At 42.3% G+C, this 20,335-nt stretch overlaps 1 protein-coding gene across 4 annotated transcripts in view; it reads right to left on the minus strand.

Annotated features, from left to right (window-relative positions):
• Positions 1 to 10,395: 10,395 nt before the first annotated feature.
• The window catches only part of TLR2 (toll like receptor 2), a 30,991-nt gene continuing 21,051 nt past the window's right edge, over positions 10,396 to 20,335 (minus strand). For 2 of the 4 annotated variants that reach the window (XM_075930093.2, XM_025185298.3), the window contains exon 2: positions 10,396 to 13,112. In XM_075930093.2, coding sequence (XP_075786208.2) covers positions 10,753 to 13,104 — 2,352 coding nt within the window. In that variant the 5' untranslated portion in view covers positions 13,105 to 13,112 and the 3' untranslated portion in view covers positions 10,396 to 10,752. Of the gene's footprint in view, positions 13,113 to 15,040; positions 15,196 to 20,335 lie in introns of those variants that run through there. The other 2 variants (XM_006111557.5, XM_006111558.5) reach the window with 2 other exon arrangements.

The raw sequence follows: 20,335 nt of genomic DNA on the forward strand, positions 1-20,335 counted from the left end.
AACATGCTTGAAGAAGAATGATGGTGGCCCCCATCAGATAACTATTGTGTTGGAGACCTTTGTTGCTATCACCTGACCACGGTCAAGGTCTTAGTGCATGGGACAGGCCATTACACAGCAGCCTATCAGATGAAATAGCCCAGAGAGACTACAAGATTAAGGCAGACATCTCTCAGGCAAAATGCAACAATTGTGTGTCAAAGCATGATAGTGGACTTTTGCCCATTTCTGGTCATACCTATTCAAGAATGGAGTTGTCATGGGGCAGAAAACTTAATCCTGATTCTTAATAGGAGTAATTGTAATTACTCACCAGAGGCAACTGGTACTACAGGCAGTCCCCGGGTTACGTACAAGATAGGGACTGTAGGTTTGTTCTTAAGTTGAATCTGTATGTAAGTCGGAACTGGCGTCCAGATTCAGCCGCTGCTGAAACTGACCGCCAGTTCTGACTTACATACAGAATCAACTTAAGAACCGCAGGCGTCCCCAAGTCAGCTGCTGCTGAAACTGATCAGCAGCTGATTCCAGGAAGCCCGGGGCAGAGCAACTCTGCCTCGGGCTTCCTGTAGTCAGCGCTGGTCAGTTTCAGCAGAAGCTGACTTGGGGACGCCTGGGGCAGAGCAGCTGGGGTGCTGCTGGGTTGCTCGAGTAGCACCGCTCCTCGGTGTTACTGGACCAACCCAGCAGCACCCCATCTGCTCTGCCCCAGGCGTCCTGATTCAGCCGCTGCTGAAACTGACCAGCAGCGGCTGAATCAGGACCTGGGGCAGAGCAGCTGGGGTGCTGCCGGGTTGGTCCAGTAGTGCCCAGAGCGGCGCTGCAGGACCAATCGGCAGCGCCCCAGCTGCTCTGCCCCAGGGTCCAAAACAAAAGCCTGGTCTGCTGGGGGGGGGCACACTAGCTGCGCCCCCCCCCCCCCAGCAGACCAGGGACACGGGGAGCAGAGCCGCAGCGGCAGCGGGGTGCCGCGCCTCTGAGGCTTTGCTCTGGCAAAGCCTCAGAGGCGCGGGACCCCGCCGCGGCTGCAGCTTCAGTCCCGGTGCCTGTGGTCTGCTGGGGACGGTCCCCAGCAGACCACAGGCACCCGGACTGAAGCCGCAGCCGCGGGGCGGTCCTGCGCCTCTGAGGCTTTGCCAGAGCAAAGCCTCAGAGGCGCAGGGAACCGCTGCTGCTGCCGCTTCAGTCCCGGTGCCTGTGGTCTGCTGGGGACGGTCCCCAGCAGACCACAGGCACTCAGACTGAAATGGCAGCAGCGGCGGTTCCCCGCGCTTCTGAGGCTTTGCTCTGGCAAAGCCTCAGAAGCGCGGGAACCCGCCCGGTGCCCCTGGTCTGCTGGAGACGGTCTCCAGCAGACCAGGGGCACCGGAGCAGCTTACAAACGGGGCTTTCTCGCCCCGACCTCCGGGGCGAGAAAGCCCCGTTCGTAAGTGCGGATCCGACATAAGTCGGATCCGCGTAAGTCAGGGACTGCCTGTACATGGGAAGGGAATAGCCACCTTCCCCACACCTGTGCAGCAGAAGTTGACCTCTAAGTGCATGCCTTTGGTCCAGCTGGATTGTTGTCCAATCTAGAATTGCTCTATTCCTATATTTTACATCTATCTATTTTAAATGACCTCATCTTTAATGAAGACCTTGATAATTACACACTAATTTTTACAAAATCTTGTTTAAGTTTTCTAGGGAAATGTTTATATTTATGTTTTATTTTAAAAAAGAGTTCCTAATTTTTCTTATTAATAGAGGAAAGGCTCAATTTGCTTCCATTGGAGTCTATGACAAAACAACAATAGATGTCAGATGGAAGAAGATGGAGCACAACTCAATTTCATTTTCGGTCCAAGAGATGAGATTGCTCTCTTTCCAATTCCTCTCCCCCAAATAAGGAATTTGTGAACCTGTTATACATAATATTGGGGTGGGGGGAGAAGGAATGCTGTGTTTTGTTTTAGGGTACATCTAGACTACATGCCTCTGTCGCCAGAGGCATGTAGATTAGGCTACCAGGCATAGGAAAATGAAGCGGCGATTTAAATAATCTCCGCTTCATTTAAATTTACATGGCTGCCGCGCTGAGCCGATCAGCTGTTTGTCGGCTCAGCGCAGTAGTCTGGACGCGCAGGTGTCGACATCAAAGGCATTTGTCGACCACCCAGGGAAACCTCATCCCAGGAGGCATACCTGGGTGGTCGACAAATGCCTTTGATGTCGACACCCGCGCATCCAGACTACCACGCTGAGCCGACAAACAGCTGATCGGCTCAGCTCGGCAGCCATGTAAATTTAAATGAAGTGGCGATTATGTAAATCGCCACTTCATTTTCCTATGCCTGGTAGCCTAATCTACATGCCTCTGACGACAGAGGCATGTAGTCTAGACGTGCCCTATATAGTCCGCATTCTAAATGTGTCTCCCCAGTTTCTTTTATTCTAAGCAATCTTATAAAAGCCCACCAGTACACTCTTACAAGCTGAAACTCTTAAACTTTACAAACACACATTAAATTCATTATAGCTTTATCTCTGTCACCATCAGGTTTTCCCAGTGCCAAATTCATAGTCAATGAATAGAAGACTGAAGAGTGCTGACAATTCAGTGGGTTTAAAATGTTTGCATATTGAAAAAGATCTGGCACAGAATATTTGAAAAACTCAGGCAAATTGAAAAGTAAAGATGAGCAAGTATAAGTGATTAAGTTTGATGTTATTAATTTACAAGGTGAAAAAGTTTAAGCCATTTTTTGTGCTGTTGAGTGACATTTTTAGGAAGTCATTGCCAGTATTTTATGGATGGTTTACTTGGGCCTGAATTCAGTACCATGATTAATGTCAGAGGCTTTTAAGAGTGATTCTAAAGCTTATTGAAGTGTTGGAGCATAAGCTTTTGTGGGCAAAGACCCACTTCATCAGATGCATGTCTCATGTCTCATGCATCTGACGAAGTGGGTCTTTGCCCACGAAAGCTTACGCTGCAACACTTCGGTTAGTCTATAAGGTGCCACAGGACTCCTTGCCGCTTTTGCAGATTCAGACTAACACGGCTACGCCTCTGATACTCTAAAGCTTATTGGCCAAATTCTTTACTGATGACTCATGAACTATTACAGTACATTGATTTTAAAAAAATTGATTTCGTGACATGATCAGAGGACTTGGCCTTTTGATTATGGGCCTGATTTCTGATTTTGTTTACTCCCATTTTATAGCAATGTAGCTATTCACTGAATTGGAATTATTCCTGAGCTACAATCCTGTAAGTAAGAGCAAAATCATCCTTCATTATTTCTTATTTATAATGCATTTATGCCCAAATCACTATCAGGGCCTTGTCATTCTAGGTGCTATTAAAAAAAAAAGAGCCAGTATATATTTTGTAGAGGTTTGTCAATATTCTGGGTATACTTTAGTTAAAGTAATGATGTGACAAAATTCTAGGCTACGAATAATTTAAAGTGACTTTCTGTATTTCCCTGACAGCATTTAATCTTGCTGCAGATGTGGGTTGTTCCTTTGTATTTCACCATAAGACTTTAATGGTGGCAATTTCTGTCCATGTGGGGAATATTATTACCAGTTATGTCATCTTCAGAGCTACACACAAACCCATCTTAGGAAGAATTCTGCAGTATGTATTCTTTAAAACCTCCTCCTTTTGAAGCATAGTTGAAAATGGAGGTTGGGGATTGTTAAAAGGATACTTTGGTAGGACTTTTAATCATAACTTTTCACGTTTCTCAAAGTTTAATGAATGGAACAAAGGCCATTTTATAATTGTAGATTAAGACATTTTATTAATCACATTGTTATATTTGAATAACACCTTGAGAAAAATCAAACTCTTTTAATTTTGATACCAAAATATGCTTTTTGGTTGGTGATCTTTATCAAACTTGAAATGTCAATTTTAACTTTCATTCTTGATCATCTCAATATGTATGTATCTTTACTCTCATGTTCAGCTATGGGACTCACCCTACAAACACTACTGTGTGGTGCTTACTGCAGTGAGTAGTTCCATTTGAGCACTATCATTTACTTCAAAAGGACTATTCACAGCAGTCAGTCAGAATGATCACTAGTTATTTTTTGGACAATCAGGCCCAGGGCACCTTCTTAGCAATGTCAATAAGGCAGGTGCAGTGATAGACACATTGTGTGATAAGAAAGGAATTTCTATCCAAATATATTTTAACTGCAGTTTAATGTTGAATATTGACAAAGAGAATATTTTTAAACTCACTTTTGTTAGAAACTGACTTTTCAAAAATATACGTAGCAGTCTAAGATACTGTATGAGATTTTGGAGGTCTTCAATATGTTTCCTTTTTTCTGATCTACAGGTTGGTCTACAAGTGGTTTCTTCTTACCTATAAACTGAGTTATGCAATTTGAATTATGAGTTATTTAGCTATAATGTTCACCATATTTTGATTTAATTTATTTCTTTGTCTGTGTGAATGCATAATTCAGTTATAAACTAATCCAGACAGGGACCTGATCTATAAAGTATCAACTAGACTGAATGCTGTATGTAATTATTGCTATATAAAGTATATAGCACTGTTTATTGTTGATAAGGATGAGGTTTTTTCAGATAAAAAATTAGCATTTATTTGAAAGGCATTTTACATTTTTACAGGTTATTGAGTGGTTGTGTTGCTTCCTCAAAACCATAATATGTCCTGCCTAATTCATTTGTATTTTAAGGATATTTTCCTTTGGAAAAATACCAGTTTGCACTTTCTATAATACCTCATAAGATAGTTAAGTGTCTGTGAAGATAACAGAAATTGTTTAGAGCTTGTGAAATTAACATTGTGTGTCTTATTACACCACAAATATGAAATTGGCTACAAATTGAAAACAAATTGTAATGAGGAAAAACCAAACTCAGAGCGATCAAGCATAACAATCCGTTTGATATTTTCTTCTGTAATTTTGTACATTAGCAAATGCACCCATATGTTCTTTACCTGTTTTTATACAGAATCAAGACAGAAGATTCAATGGATTTTCATGTGATATTGCTGTTTTATGGATTCTACTATGGAGTGATGGGGAGAGATTTAGTAGAGATTTGCTCGGATTACATGGCTTCCCCTATAGGGTAGTGCTGGTTTTATTACTTTGAATGATGGTCAAATGGGCCGGCAGTGATCTCTTGAGTCTAGTAATAGCCCCATGCTTTTAGAAAGAAGGTCCCTCCTACTCTTTGGAGAAGTTTATCTAATCTTTCCTTAAAGAAATCTTTTACTGTGCCATAGGCAAACTCTACTTTCTGACTGATCTTAGTTTCAAAAGTAATTTCTTAATATAGTATAATGAGTGAGTATTTAGTGGTATGAGTTAGGAGTCACAATCCCTATATAGCAACATAAAAATCTGATCCAAACAAAGAGAGGCAAAAATAGGGTCTCTCTCAACCTAAGTCCATGTAAACAAGAGGGAAAAAAAATAAAATAAAGGACTCCTTCTTGCAGTAGGTGACTCTACTTATTAGTTCTCCAAAACCCAGTGAAAGAGCCTTACAATGTTTCCCTTTTTACAGGTCTTGTCTTCTCTTCTTAAGGAAGCAATTAGCCTTCACTAAGGACAGCTACATTCCCAGAGAGTACGTCTAGACAGCGGAGCTTTTTTGGGATACCAAATAACTGTTCTGCGTCTTTTACATGTGCTCGTTATTTTGAAGTTAATTTCAAAATAATGGGTGCTCTATTCCGGCATCCCTATAAGCCTTGTGGAACAAGGGTTAAGAGATGTCTGTGTAGATAGCACCAAATTTCAAAATAAGCTATTTCGAAATACATTCAAAATTTCAGTCTGTGGACAGAAAATCTTTGTGGACATCAAGGAAGGGGCTGGATTCAATCTCTTTCATTGTATCACAAGGCCCTATGCCCCTCCTTCCTGAAGCTGTGTATTATTAAACAGTACATTTACTCTCTTTCCCTCCTTGCAGCACTCACCTGCAACAGCTTCTTCTGGCCAGCTGCCTCTCTCCTGCCTAGCAGTCCCAGCCTTACCCAACTAAAGTGAGAACCTGCTTCTCACTGTCCCTCAGGCCTCTCCCTTATATGCCTTGGCCTGGCCTCAGTCATGACCTCATTCATTAGTACTCATCCTCCCCATCTGGGGACATGAGCAAAGCTTGTCCCAGACAGGGCTGAGGCCTGTGACCCTTAAGGAACCGAGCCGTTCTGATAGGTAGCCCCGGCTGCTGAAATTTAGGATTGGCTTATGGACAGATTCAGCTCAACTGAAACAGTTTGCAAATTTGGGTTGATTTTGGCTCATTGTTGAGGTCTGAAAAAGAAAAAAAATAGAAATTTCATTGCTTTATTTGGGTATTTCCAAAACAAAATGTTCTTTCTGCAATGAAAAAGTGTGATTTTGGAATGAGTTTGTCTGAAAATGTTCAAATAAAACCTTGAAATTGAAATGCAATTTTTTTGACATTTCAGCTCACAGATTCCTTTAGGGCTGGGGTTTTCTTTTTGTTTTTTTAAATTTTCAGACCTGCAGCAGACCTAAATAGACAGTCTATTATCAGACAGTCTTAGCAACACCCATTAATGGGATTATTTAGAGGACCATCCATAGCTGTCAGGACTAACTCAAGTTTGCTATCAGAGGCAGCAGGGGGGCGGGAGTACAAGCCGGTGCTTGGAAGAGCCGGATTAAAAGCCAGTTCCCCCCAGCTCTGTCTCCGTGGGGGGGGGGGAGCAGGGGAAGCAGAGCGATAGCGGGGACCAGGTTTGAGCCAGGAATCAGCCGATTCCCATGTCATAACCAGTCTCAAACACTGCGTCTCTGCTTTTTAAATGTATTAAAAGCATATTGGCTCTTAATGCATTTAAAAAGCAGAAGTGCAAGCGGGGGGACCAGCGTGAGCTGGGAATCAGCTGTCCCTGCTCGCATCAGGTCCCCAGCACTGCGCACCAGCCTTTTAAATGTAATAAGAGTTGGCAGGTGCACAGCGGGGGAGACCCTGTGTAAGCCAAGACACCTGATTCCCAGCTTGCACCAGTTCTCCCCCGCCCTCCTTGCACACCAGCTTTTTAAATGTATTAAGAGACTGCTGGCCAGGGTTGACTATTCGATTAGTTGATTAAACTAAATCTAACATCCCTAATAGCAGTGTGTACAAAAATGCTGCTGTGTCACTCCCAGTGGGTGCTGTGGACATAAATTAAATGGCTTATGTTTTGTATTAAGGTAGTCCTGCTGGAAGAAGACTAAGTTAATGTGAAGTAGGATCCTTTTAGTTCATGTCTACAGTGCACACACTAGAAAGCAACAGTGTAATACTTTGGTGCACCCTACTAGTCACAACTCTACAGTCCTGCAGAGCAGTGTAGACAAGACCTGACTATACCACTATCCGCCATAGGCACCTCTCTTCCCATTGCTGTTGCTGTATCAGTGCATACCTCTTTAAAGAACTGCTTGTTCTAATCATAACTCCACTGAAGGTAATCAGAAAACTGCAAAATAATCTCCTCACATGTACTCCTTTGTAGATACAAAGGCATCAGAAGTCACAGATAATAATAAGCTTTTGCATAAGGATGCAATTTCTGTGAAGCTGAGGTACATACTGCTTCTTGGGATCTGTTGAAGGTGGAAGTGAAAGACTTGTGAGTGCTTTAACAATAGCACAGTAGGAGATTTGAAAGCGGTAAGCAATTCAACTTGTTATTGCCACGCTTTTCAAGTTTTTGAGTTGGTTAGATATATCCTGGTTCAATCTTTAGTGTCAGAAACTAGTATTTTTATGTCTACTATGTTATGTATTTTTTCCTGTTATAATTTTCCTATCCTCAATCAGTCAAATAAGAAAAATGTATACGTGTAGCAAGAGTGGGATAGTAATACATGGGGGTGGGCCTTATATTTTGGTAGGGTAAACTGACTTTGCTACAAGAAAGTTCCATTTTGGTTGAAGACACTACAGCCCTTTTACTGCTAAGTATTGGTCTACACGGCTACATTTCTATCACTACCACCACTGTTGTGAGTGCTAGCTCAACGGATGAATTCATCCATCAACCTAGCTACTGCCTCTTGAGGAGGTGGATTACCTACAGTGACAGGAGAACTTCGCCTCTTTGGTGTTGGCAGTGTGTACACTGAAACACTACAACATCTGTGCCATTGTACACAGATTAAAACTAGACATGGGATATTAAGGATTAGAGTTATCAGATAGTCAGCAAGTGCTTATTGGATAGTCAGTCAACTAAGTCGATTCCTCCTCCGTCTCCCATTGCTGCCTCTATCAGATAGAGGCAGCAAAGAGGGGGTACTTCAAAACAGAAGGACCACACTACTGAGCCTTGGATCAGTGTGCGGTGCTGCCGCTTTGAAAGGGGCAGTGCCGCACATGTAGCCCAGGGTCAGCTGGGACTCCTCATTTTTTGAGGAAGAACGGCTCTTGTGCATAACGGGGTTTTTGCACAAAAAGTAACCGCCTACAAAGCACTTTTTTGCACAAAAACCTCTTGTGCAAAAGGGATCCGAGGAGGAAATGCAAATGAGAGTGAGACATATGCAAACGAATGCTCCATTTGCATTTCCTCTTGCAGAAGAGGCTCACAGTGTATATGTAGCGTAGGTGTATGGGTTACACAGACACTTATTACAGCAAGAAAGAGGTTCTTCTATCACTGTAGTAAATCCACCACTCCAAAAGGCAGTAGTTAAGTTGGTGTGAAAATTCTTCCATCCACCTACTGGTGTCTGTGCTTGGACTTAGGTTGGGTTAATTACATTGAACAGGCTGGGAAATTTTTCACAGTCCTGTGTGATGCAGTTAAATTAACCTAACTGTGTAAAGTAGTCCAGTTCTTAATAAGTGAGTTGTTCAGAATTAAAACAAGTGCCACTTTGTGGTATCAGCAATGTAAAATGCTTCCTTCCATTTAATTTCTGGCCTTATGAACTTCTGTAGACATAGTCCACTGCCGGTGACTGTCTCCCACCAACTCCCCAACAAAGAAGTAATTTTTTTTCAGGATGACCCTTTAGTCTCCCCTCATATTCTAAGGGGCCACCTCATAGCAACCATTTCTCCCACTAAGGATGCGTGAAAACAGGATCCATAACCACAATTCCGTGTGTTAGCTAAACTAGAGGCATTATTCAAAAGATATATGGGATCCTTCCTCCTCAGAGTCTGACTAATGTATTTCCTCAGCCCAAAAAGGAGGGTCTACAACACAGATCATTTATGAGAGATTGTATTCTGCTTCTCAGGAATCAGTGAAGCTGCCCCTGGAAGGGTAATTTCTCCAGGGCATATATAATAGCAGCTGTATTCAGACTACACAGCTTCACTTAAATGGATCATATTCTAGGATAAATTTTAAGTTACATTGAGCCAACTAAGGATAACTTTAAAGTTTCTATATAGAGAATAAGAAATGGATGAAGAATAAACAGTAAAACTTCAGCAAATAGGAAGAGCACTGAGGGTGGAATTTTTGCCTTTAAGAAAGCATGGTGAAATTAGTGATCATGCAGGATGAGATTCTTCTGCCTTATTTCAAGAGGCAGTTCCATAACAATGAACAGCTCATGGTCTTGTGCTCATTTGCATACATTTCTCTTTAGTATATACTGTTCTTGAACTGCATAATGTTTTATAGCTATGTTCACATGTGCACACAGGCATGTACAGGGCTCGACAAATTATGGAAAACCCTACTCGCCAGACAAAGAAGGGACTGTGCTCTCCACAGGCACTGGCTCCTGCATCTCCGACCTTGCGGCCGCTGGCAGCAAGGGGGGAGGAGTGCTATAATCATTTGGGTTAATGGACAGACCAGGCTTATCAGTTAACCATTTACACAAGTATACACTAACATCCCTAATATGGACTTCTGAAATTTTTATCATGGTTCAATTGCAACGGAAGTCAAATGGGAAGTTTCCCAATTGATTTAAATGCAAGTTATAGCAGACTTTAAAAAGAATTAATAAATTTGAGCATTAGCCAAATGTTTAATTAGATTACAATATATTTATAATTCTGGATTTATTTTCTTTACATTGTTTTACTTTACAAACTTAAAGAGCTAGCTTTAACACTTTGATAAAGCCATAATCAGATTACTTTTTTCAAACTGCTTCCCACCCCACCTCCAAAAACCTACACCCAAAAAAAGACCCCATAACCAGGGAACACTGAGATGCAGAAGACACCATGAAGTCAATTAATGTTCTTCCATTGCCAGTCTAATAATATGGCACACACTTAGTTCCAAATTGTCAAGGTATTCAGGTGCCTAATTCCAAATGATGTCAAAAGGAGTTAGGTGCCTTAATATCTTTGAGGAGTCGGACATTCGATGGCATGGGTGCTACTAGCATATAAATTAATAGGATGACAACTGATTTTAAATAGTTTTTATAAAAAATACAGAATTGCACCAGATTTTGCATGTTTTCACACTACAGCCTTTTTCCGACACGCATGCATAGAGCACATGGACAAATCTATAAATAACGTTTGGTCTTCATTTTATATATTCCCTTAACATAGACTTCATTAGTAGATGAAGATTGAAATGTGGAGACAATAAATGGCCAAAACAAAACATAAAATGATTTAAAACTATTTTCAGAACACCACATAGAAATTCCAGTGTTTTCACCTTTCTGGCAAATGTAGGAGCCTAATTCTGCAAATGTAATAGGATCAGGCTCTTATAGTGGACCCGTTACTGATTTAGTCGAGACAAACATTTACTAGGATTTTAATGCTATTTTCAAATTAAACCAAAATATTGGTTCCTGACTTTCATCAAGAGGCCACTCAAGGTAGGTCTTTGTGTTCATTATTTTCCTCAGTTTACAGAATCTTTTGGGAATTGTGTGCTCCTGAATGGGCTCCAAAAGGATCAAAATTGCTGCATCATTATTCTCATCAAAGAGACGGAAATGCGAAAAGTCCAGCTCATACTTGCACCACTCACTCTGAACAAAGTGCTCTGACAGCACAAACAGAGTTTTACGGCTTTTTTCAATGGAGTCAATGATGTTGTCAACGATCCACTTCCCAGGCAAAAAGTCCCGTTTATGAAGGCACAGTTTAAATGGGGGGAGAGCATGCTCGAGTTCCTGTACCATTAAGTTTTCAACCCACTCGGCATCTCTCTCGCTGTAGGAAATAAAAGCATCGTAGCAAAAGTCCTGATTGAGTAATTTCTTAGGTTTCCTTTTTGCTTGAAGCCAAGCCCAGGTCATTCTCATGTACCAGATCAGATGAAGTTTGTAGCTCAGGATAACAATAAACAGGATTACCAAGAACACTAGAATGCAAATTGAGGACACAGCCAAAGTCATGTGACATTCAAACAGTGAAAGCCGAGCAGCCTTCACCTGCTGCCCTCTCACAGAAGACGGAGAGTCACAGATGTAGTTTTCTGGCCAGTTAGCCAAGACATTTGTTATTCCTTCCTGGCCCTGACTGAAGGTGAGAAATTCACAAGAGCAGATAAAATTATTGTCACTAGCATCCAGTGTCTTCATTTCCCTAAATGATCCAAATTCTTCCTTAGAGAAACTGGTTAATTTGTTTCTGCTGATTCTTAGGGACACCAAGTTAGAAATAAATTCAGCACCTGGCAAGTTCTTTAATTTGTTATTTGAAATGTAGAGCTCTTTGAGAAATGGTAGCTTTAATCTAAAATCATTGAGGTTATTACTGCTAACATCCAAAACTTCTAGAGTTTGAGGAATACAAGCTGTCAGCGTGGTTATCTGAGTGCCTGAGATATTGAAATATTTCAGGTTTTCCGGCCATTGACACGATTCTGGAACTTCACCAAAATTGTTTCGGCTAATATCTAGGTGAGTAAGATGTTTTAAATGAGATAGACTTCGCCCTGTCTTTTCTAAATCACCCAGTGAATTTTGACTTAAATTGAAAGTTTGCAGCAAGGGCCATGCACCTTCACAGGATGAATGTTCCAAATTTGGATCTGCAAGCAAATTTTCACTGAGATCAAGATAAAGGAGGGAGGAAAAATGTCTTGAAATGCTGCAAGGCACCAAGAAGACATTGGTATTTACAGTTGTGATTTTGGTAATGTTAGCTATAAGATTTTTCAAACTACTAAGATCTGAAAATAAGTAAAATTGTTCTATATTTAAGCTCTGTATTGTTACTATTTCTACAGGGCTTTTTCTCTTTATTTTAATTTCTTCTTGGAAGTGTCCCGTTCCCTGAAGTGTACAGTTGTCCAACTCTAGCTCCAACAATTGCTCAGTATACACCAAGATATTTAACATTTTGTTAATGCTTGCATCTGTAAACAAAACACTTTTTAACACAAATTTCTGCATGACAGAACGACTCATTGGTTCCAGTAACGAAGATTCATTAGCTGTTCTGAAGTCTATCTCTCTCAGTTCTAAACATATTACAGAATGTATTAAATCTTCTACCATCCGTGATAACACATGAACATCATTTATGTTTATGATTATATGATTTATGTTCACTGTTGTCAGACTCCCTGACTCATATTGCTTGAGCCTTTGACCACGAATGTCAAGTTGCTGAAGAACTGTAATTCCATCGAAGTCTTGTTTCCGTATAGCAGAGAAGGAATTTTTATTCCCCAGATGCAGATAGCTCAAATTTTTGAGATTAGAAAACAAGGGATTGTCCCCCAATATTGTATATAAATTACCCTGTATGTTTAGGTGCTGTAAGGAAAAAAGATATCTAAACCAACTGTGTGATAAGTGACTCAGCTTATTATCTGATAAATCCAAATGTTCCAATTTTCCAAGGAAAACAAATGAATCCTTATCTATTGTCCAAATTTGATTGGCTTGCAGGAGCAGCACTCTGAGATTCACACCCAGCTGTAGATCAGTTTCTGTAACAGATTTGATTCTGTTGTAGGAAAGATTTAGCCCTGTGACATCAGTTGTTAGTCCTGAAGGAATGGTGCTTAAATTCATTGAAGAACAATCACAAAAATGAGTGGTATCACAGGAAGGACACAGCTTCTTTGTGGCTTTTTCTTCAGAGCCATTTGTCATTATGACCACATAAATGACCCATCCTTTCCAGATTTGGGTAGGCATGATTTTACCTAAAATTTAAAAGAGGGACAGAACAAACATAACACGAATGATTAGTGTTAAAAAAGCCAAACTTGAAAAATAGTCCCTCCTAATCTATCTCCAATAAATTCTTAATATTTCTTGTTTCTAAATCCCTTTGAACTTTTATATAAAGCTATTTAAAATACTAAATCAAGAAACTCTGATTATAAATAAATATGCTCTAATTATTTCCTGCCTTGCATTGATTTCCTTTTTTCCATTTTTGTCCTTAAATCTGGAATGAAAAACTTCAAATTAATTACTACCCGCTCCAGTGTTTCACAGAACAGGGAATACTTTAATCAAACATTCATAAACAGACTAAAATAAAATAATAATAATAATAAATTAATTACTGACCTAGTCCTTTTTTTGTTTAATAAATAACTAGGTTCCAACAAATTGATTTTTTAATAAAAACCCTCTAGTAGTGATTCTTCCCACAACACACACGCACACACCTGCAGATTTCATTTTGTGTACTACTTTTGAGCTGTAGGGTGCTTACATTTCCTGTCCATTCCAATGCCCATAGAAGAAAATGAGATCTGGGGACAATCAATATCCTGTAGAAATATCTGATTTAATACTTACATTATTTTTAAGATATTTCTCCACAGTGTTTGTTTGAAAATGGAAAAGAGTATTGCATGTGTTGTAATCCTTTCACTCATGGGCTGGCTTTTGACTTTTTAGATCGCAGATACTCAGAAACAACTCACAAAAACAAGTATTTACAGGGAGAAACAAGGTAATGTCTGTACTGTAAACTTGATTATTAATTAATTTGGCAACTTGCAAGTTGTTGAATATATTCAAGACCTGATTCTGCTGTCATGATTCTTTCCACTCACTCAAGTAGTCTCACTGTTTTATTCTTTTCAGGGGACAATTTGTGTGAATGAAGTTAAGCAAATGCACGAGTGTTTACAGGTTTGAATATCAATGTTATCACATTAGAATTTTCAGAAACTTTACAATCCATTAACATAAGCCACTCAACAGCTGATTGCCCAGCTGCACGCCATCCATGCATCTTACTGGCTGTCCCCTAGTACAAGGGCCACCATCATTCCTACTTTAATAACTGTCTCAAAGAGATTTCCATCTCTACACTTAATGTGACCAATGTGCATCTGCTGATTTCCATCAGGGACTGTTTCTCTGCACTAATAGTTTTAACACACACATTCATCTTTTCTTCCCATCCATAATATATGTGAGAATCTTCACCAGCACCCTCATTTCAAAAGCATTCTCTTTTTTTTTAAACTGTCAACAGCATTAATTTCGCATCCATAAAAGGCTATGGAAAAAATAGTCTTTTCGTCATTTGCACCACCATTTCTTTGGCACCACCTCATTTGTTGGCTATAAAAGATCTGAGATAACTCAATTCATCTACTGCCTTTACAACTTGTCCATTAGTCATACTCTCTGCGTTCACCCTGTTTCTGTTAGCTGTACCAACATACATTCCTTCTGTTTTCACCACATTGAGGGACAATCCGTATCCCTTATTCTCCGTGTTTTCAGGCCAGGGTCCTGTAAGCTCTAATATAAATGATTATGCCGAAACTTATGTAAGTATAAACTTATTACACTCAAAATGAAACGTGCCCATGTTCTGCAAACTAAATATTACAGGAAACCATTAAGCTAAACGCTTACAAATAAACGTTAACAGGATCGTGCCCTAACCAGGCTAGCGTAAGTGCTACTATTACCCGGAGTAACTGCACTAGCGTTGTATGGTGGGTAACTGCGAAAGGCTCAATCCCGTCGCAGACGCACACATGCAAAGTCCTGAACCAGTCGGATCCCACCACGCTGAGCGCCCCAGGAAAAACCTCCGACTAGCTAAAGCAATGTCCCGGGGCCCGGCTCCAGGAGGAGCTGGCTATTGCTACTGTACCGGGGCAGAGGGGTAAGGCGAGAGGCACCTGTCTTCAGCTCCGGGCTTCTCCGCCGCGCAGCTCGCAGTCCAGTGTAAATCAATCTGCAGGGCGCGCAAAGCGCACCCCACAAGCCACGCCCATCAGCCCACAGCCTTGCCCCCTCGGCGGGGCAGATCGCCCGGGCCAGACTCGAGAGCGGAGCGGACCAGAGCCTGCTGCTCTTCGCTTGCCCCCCCTCCGCCCGGGCTCCGGATGGCCCCGCGGGAGGCAGGTGCAGCGAGGGCCGCCCGGGCGCTGCGGGAACTCCCCGGTCTGCCCGCGCGCAGAGACGTGTTCGGCTCCCCGGAGCAGGAGTGAAGGGCAGAGGCGAAAGTCCTGGCTCCGCATCCCGCTCCGCGCTAGCCCCAGCACAGCGTTTCCCTCCCAGCTAAGGCCACTCTGTGCCTGGACAAAAACTGAGAAGTTTCACTTTTTGCCTATACACGGGCCCACAACATTTTGGCACCTGAGGTGAGGAAGCTCAAATGGCGCCCCCCTGCCACCTTTTCTCCTGCCTGCCTGTTCTGTCTCTTGTGCCCTCCTTCCTCCAGCTCAGCCCTCCACCCTCTCTGTGCAGCTAGAGCAGAGAGAACACATATGCACCAGCAGCAGACACAATTTTCTACACTGTGGGTCCTAGTGGGGTCCCCTCCCCCCACTCTGGCACCTGAGGCAGCCGCCTCCGTTCACTTCATGGTAAGGCCAGCCTTGCTGGGAAAGCGGCACTGAAGCCGGTTTGCACTGGGACTTGGGCCAGACTTCCGTTTGTCTAGTCCTGCCTCTTCCCTTTCACTCTCTGCACGCTCCATCTCGCCCCCTTCATCCCGCTCCCTAAGGCAGTCATGGGATAAGAGGGTTCCGCTCATGGAGCAGTTGCTGTAAAACAGTAGGTCCCAAACTGTGGCCCATGGGCTCCTGGGGGGTCCATGACGGTACTGTAAGGGGTCAGAGGCAAGTTTAGGAAAGAAAAAGTAAGGATCAGGCCCACCGCAGGACTGGGACTTTCCACCAAGCCATTATCACATGAGCTCCCTATTCACAACTGGCCACACACACACTGCCTCCCACCCTCGGGATCCAATCTTGGTTCCCCATTCATGCTCCAGCACTCTTCCCCCTCCCAGTCCCATGGTGGGGCCAACCCTTACTTTTCTTTTCCTTTTCTTCTCTCCCAGGGCTCCCTGCCTGGCCAAGGGCAGAGTGCCAGGGCAGAAGCTGCCTTTGGCCATGAGAGCCCCTTCAACATATCCTCCGTAGATTGGCATGGGATGGAGGAGGCAGGAGCTAAGGAAGCAGCACAAGCCAAGGGACATGCTGGCCACTGCTCCCCTTGGGGGGGTGTCAGCCGGTGGTTAGGGCAGTGACTGATCTGTGAGCCCTATTAAACACCCGAGTCTTCAACTGCTAGGGTGGGGTCCCTTCGCAGCAGGCAGCCGGGAAGGCTGACGGGTGCCCCAAAGTTTTACACCCAAGTCTTTAGCTGCTAGGACGGGGTCCCTTCGCAGCGGGCAGCCAGGGGAGGCTGATGGGTGCCCCAAGAGTTCTCTGGGAGAGCTTATTACACCCAAGTCTTTAGCTGCTAGGACAGGGTCCCTTTGCAGCAGGCAGCCAGGGGAAGCTGACGGGTGCCCCCAGGGTCTGCCTCATAGAGGCAGCATCGCCCCAACACTCAGCTCTTACTGTGTTTACCCAGTGACCGGCTATGATTCTTTTGACTGTGTCTGGTTCTGTTACAGCAACTGAAGGAGTCAGGTTAAAGCTTAAACAGTTACTATCTTATTGTTACAAGGCAAGCTTAGCTGTTAAATGTTACTGCTGTGTTACAGATAACACAGCCACTACAAAAAGGACAAGACAGAAATTACAATAAAAAGTCACTTACAGGTATCATGAAACCCTTTTGGTTCTCTGAGCTCTTATTAAATGTGCGTAAAAACAGACAGCTAGCAGGTATATTCTTACCCCTGTGATCCTTACTCCAGCGAAGCCAGGTTCCTCTCAATCCCAATGGGAAGCAGTCAGTACAAGACTAAGGTGTCCCTAAAGTCTTGGGGGTCCAAGACCACCTGACCAGCAGGTATGTGGGTGGATCTCCAATTAGAGTGGGGCACAGGGCCCTACTTTATACCCCTGTTGTCACGTAGACGCTTCCTCTTGTCATTAAAATGCCAATTAAGTTGGAACGTCTTTGTGACGCCCATTCCCACAGGGGGTCCAAAGCTTAATTTGCACCTGTGAGGTGGAAGTAACTAAATCATTAGGGCCAGACATCCTTTTTCTGATGGTGCAACAGATTCCTCTTCTGGGAAGTGTGTGTAGGCGTAATAATACTAATACCAGGCATAGGTAGCCCAAGGTCCCCCGACCGCCTGCTGACCCAATTGCTGCTGTTATCTGGTTCCTGTCTAGTATCCAGGGCCATTGTTATTCCAGCACCTCTGGAGGCCCTGGAGCCTTTGAAGACAGAGTTTTGCTCTCAAGGATTCTCTCTCCCAAGGATGTCAGAGAGAGGAGGGGGAGAGAGAAAGGAGGTTTCTCTCTGGCTACAGGGGGTCCCATACAATTTTAACAGATTGAAAAGGGGTCTGTATGCTCAAAAAGGTTGAATATCACTGCTGTGAAGATAGAAAACTAGCCTGGGAATAAATGGTCAGTTTTCAGAATGACAAGAGGAAAATAGTGGGGTTTCCCAAGGTTCAGTGCTGGGAACAGTGTTGTTCAGGAAAACATATTCATGAACGAACTGGGAAAAGGGATGAACAGTGAGGTGGCAGAACTATACACATGCTACAAATATTACTCAAGCTAATTAAGTTCAAAGCTGACTGCAACAAGTCACAAAGTGATCTCAGAAAACTGGATGGTGGAGCTACAAAATGGCAAAAGAAATTCAATGTCAATAAATGCAGAGTAATTCAAAGTAATACACATTGAAAAACTTCATCTTAATTATTCATACAGAATGATAAGATCTAAATTAGTTGTTATAACTCAAGGAAGAGATCTTGGGATCTTCATAGATACATTCTCTGAAAAGATCCAATCAGTGTGCAGTGGCAGTCAAAAATAAAAAATGTGAGGACCCATTAGGAAAGGGATAGGTAATTAGCCAGTAAATATGCCGCCATATAAATATAAATCCATGGAAAACCTACACTTTGAATACTGTTAGTAGTTCTGGTCACTGCATTTCAAAAACAGATATTAGAACTAGGGGAAAAAGGGAACAAAAATTACGAAGGGTATGGAACAACTTTCATATGCAAGATTAAAAAACACTGGACTGTTCAACTTGGAAAAGAGCAAATTAACAAGGGATATGATAGAGGGTCTATAACATCAGGAATGGTGTTGAGAAAATGAGGAAGTTATTTATTCCTTCACACAACACAAGAACCAGGGATCACGCAATGAAGCTAAAAAAAGTACTTCTTTACACAGCCCAGTCAACCTGTGGAACTTCTTAGCAGGGAAAACTGTGAAGCCCCAACTATAACTGTTCAAATAAAAAAAGTAGATAAGTTCCTGGAGGATAGAACCATCTGTGGCTGTTAGCCAAGATGGGCAGGGATGCAGTCCCTTTCTTTGGGTGTCCCTAGGGTTGGACTGCCAGAAGCTGGGTGTGGATGACAGAGGATGGATCGCTCCATGATTGCCCTGTTCTGTTAATTTCCGCTGATGCACCTGGCATTGGCCACTGTCAGAAGTGAAGATATAGGGCTTGATTGGCCAATGATCTGACCCAATATGACCACTGTTACATTCCTTTGCCCAAGGGTGACTGGTGCCTGCAGAGGCAGAGGGCAGAGAGGGGCATGTGGAGGCATCCCCGTTAGCAATTAAAATTTTGGTCAGGCACAAGTGAGCAGTTCATCTCCTGAGTGCTACTACGAGTCACCTATGCCTTTCCCACTTGCTCCCACTCCTAACCTCTTTTCTCATCCCAGTTTTCTTTTTAAGCATAAGATAATGAACTTGTCTAATTCATTGCTCAGCTGCAATTATTTAGTGCATAGCTCAGGATGCAGATTTTAGTGTAGTAAAAATCCAAAAGTGGTTATCACACACGAATGAGTGGAACTTCTGTAGTTACCCCAGCTATGCAAAAAATATCACTGCTTCAGAACTTAAGTTCATCACCTGGAGTTGCTCCTTATCCTTCTACAGACCTTTGCTGAGGTGAAGGATTCATCATGATTAGCTGGTATGATGGTAAACATGTTTTATCTTGGTCTACAGTGATTGCTTCATCATATTCAACCTTATGTCCATGAGCACTATTGTTTCCAACCACATGAAAACATGGTAAAATTTTAGTGCAGACCAGGCCCAAGACTATTGCATATGTCATCAGAAACTGTGTGGTATGCTTACCGTTTCTGGGACATGGATACTCCAAAAAGCAGGTTGTTTTCTTCTGAAAACCCCAAATCATTCTAACTCATCAAGTGTATTTTTAAAATCCTGATTTCCTGGTGCTCACCCATGAATAATAATCTATTGCAGCAGTCTACACACGGTATCTGGTTTTCCTTCTAGAAAACTTACGTGAAGCCTGAAATGGTTCCTTTCAAATCCAGGTCTCTGAATTGGGTGCAAGTGCCTATTTCTTTCTAAGTCTACTTTATTTTAGAATTCTCATATCTGTTGCTTCCAGAAAGGAAACTATGTTGGGAAATCTTCCAGTGGATTTCCCAAATTAAAAGATGGAAACTAAACAGGGGATCTGAAGCTACAACAAAGGTATGCTTTGAACCCAAGATATGGAGGCACCACCATATTTTTTTTACAACTGAGGTTTAAAAAACATCCCTCTTACAAAAACAAAACATCCCACTGTACACACAATTCTACCCATGGGGAAAGGAAAGAAAGAATGGAACACGTGAGACAGATATTAGTCATGTCCCTTAGTGGTCTACAGATAGAATGGAGATAACGGTGATAGAAAAGCTAATACAGAATAAAATATTTTTGAGCATCAAGTGTCTTTCTTACTAGCCACTATTTTACACAAATAGTGAAGTTCTGAGTATTCCTGTGTGTCAAAGGGGTTTAATTGCAATTTTTCCCAGATAAATTAGTTCTTAACCATGGGTCCTGATTTTCTTACATTAACTAAAAACTCCAACTCTCATTTAGTCCTAAATCCACTAACAAGTTGAACTAACAACATCAGCTATTAGCTGTTGTCAGGGATATGAAAGTCTGCAGTGTCAGCCTGAAAGGAAATGTTGTTTACTACATCAGAGGTTCAATAGCTTTATGCAGAC

Source organism: Pelodiscus sinensis, chromosome 4, assembly GCF_052426305.1.
Source record: "Pelodiscus sinensis isolate ZL-2025 chromosome 4, ASM5242630v1, whole genome shotgun sequence".
Taxonomy (NCBI): domain Eukaryota; kingdom Metazoa; phylum Chordata; order Testudines; family Trionychidae; genus Pelodiscus; species Pelodiscus sinensis.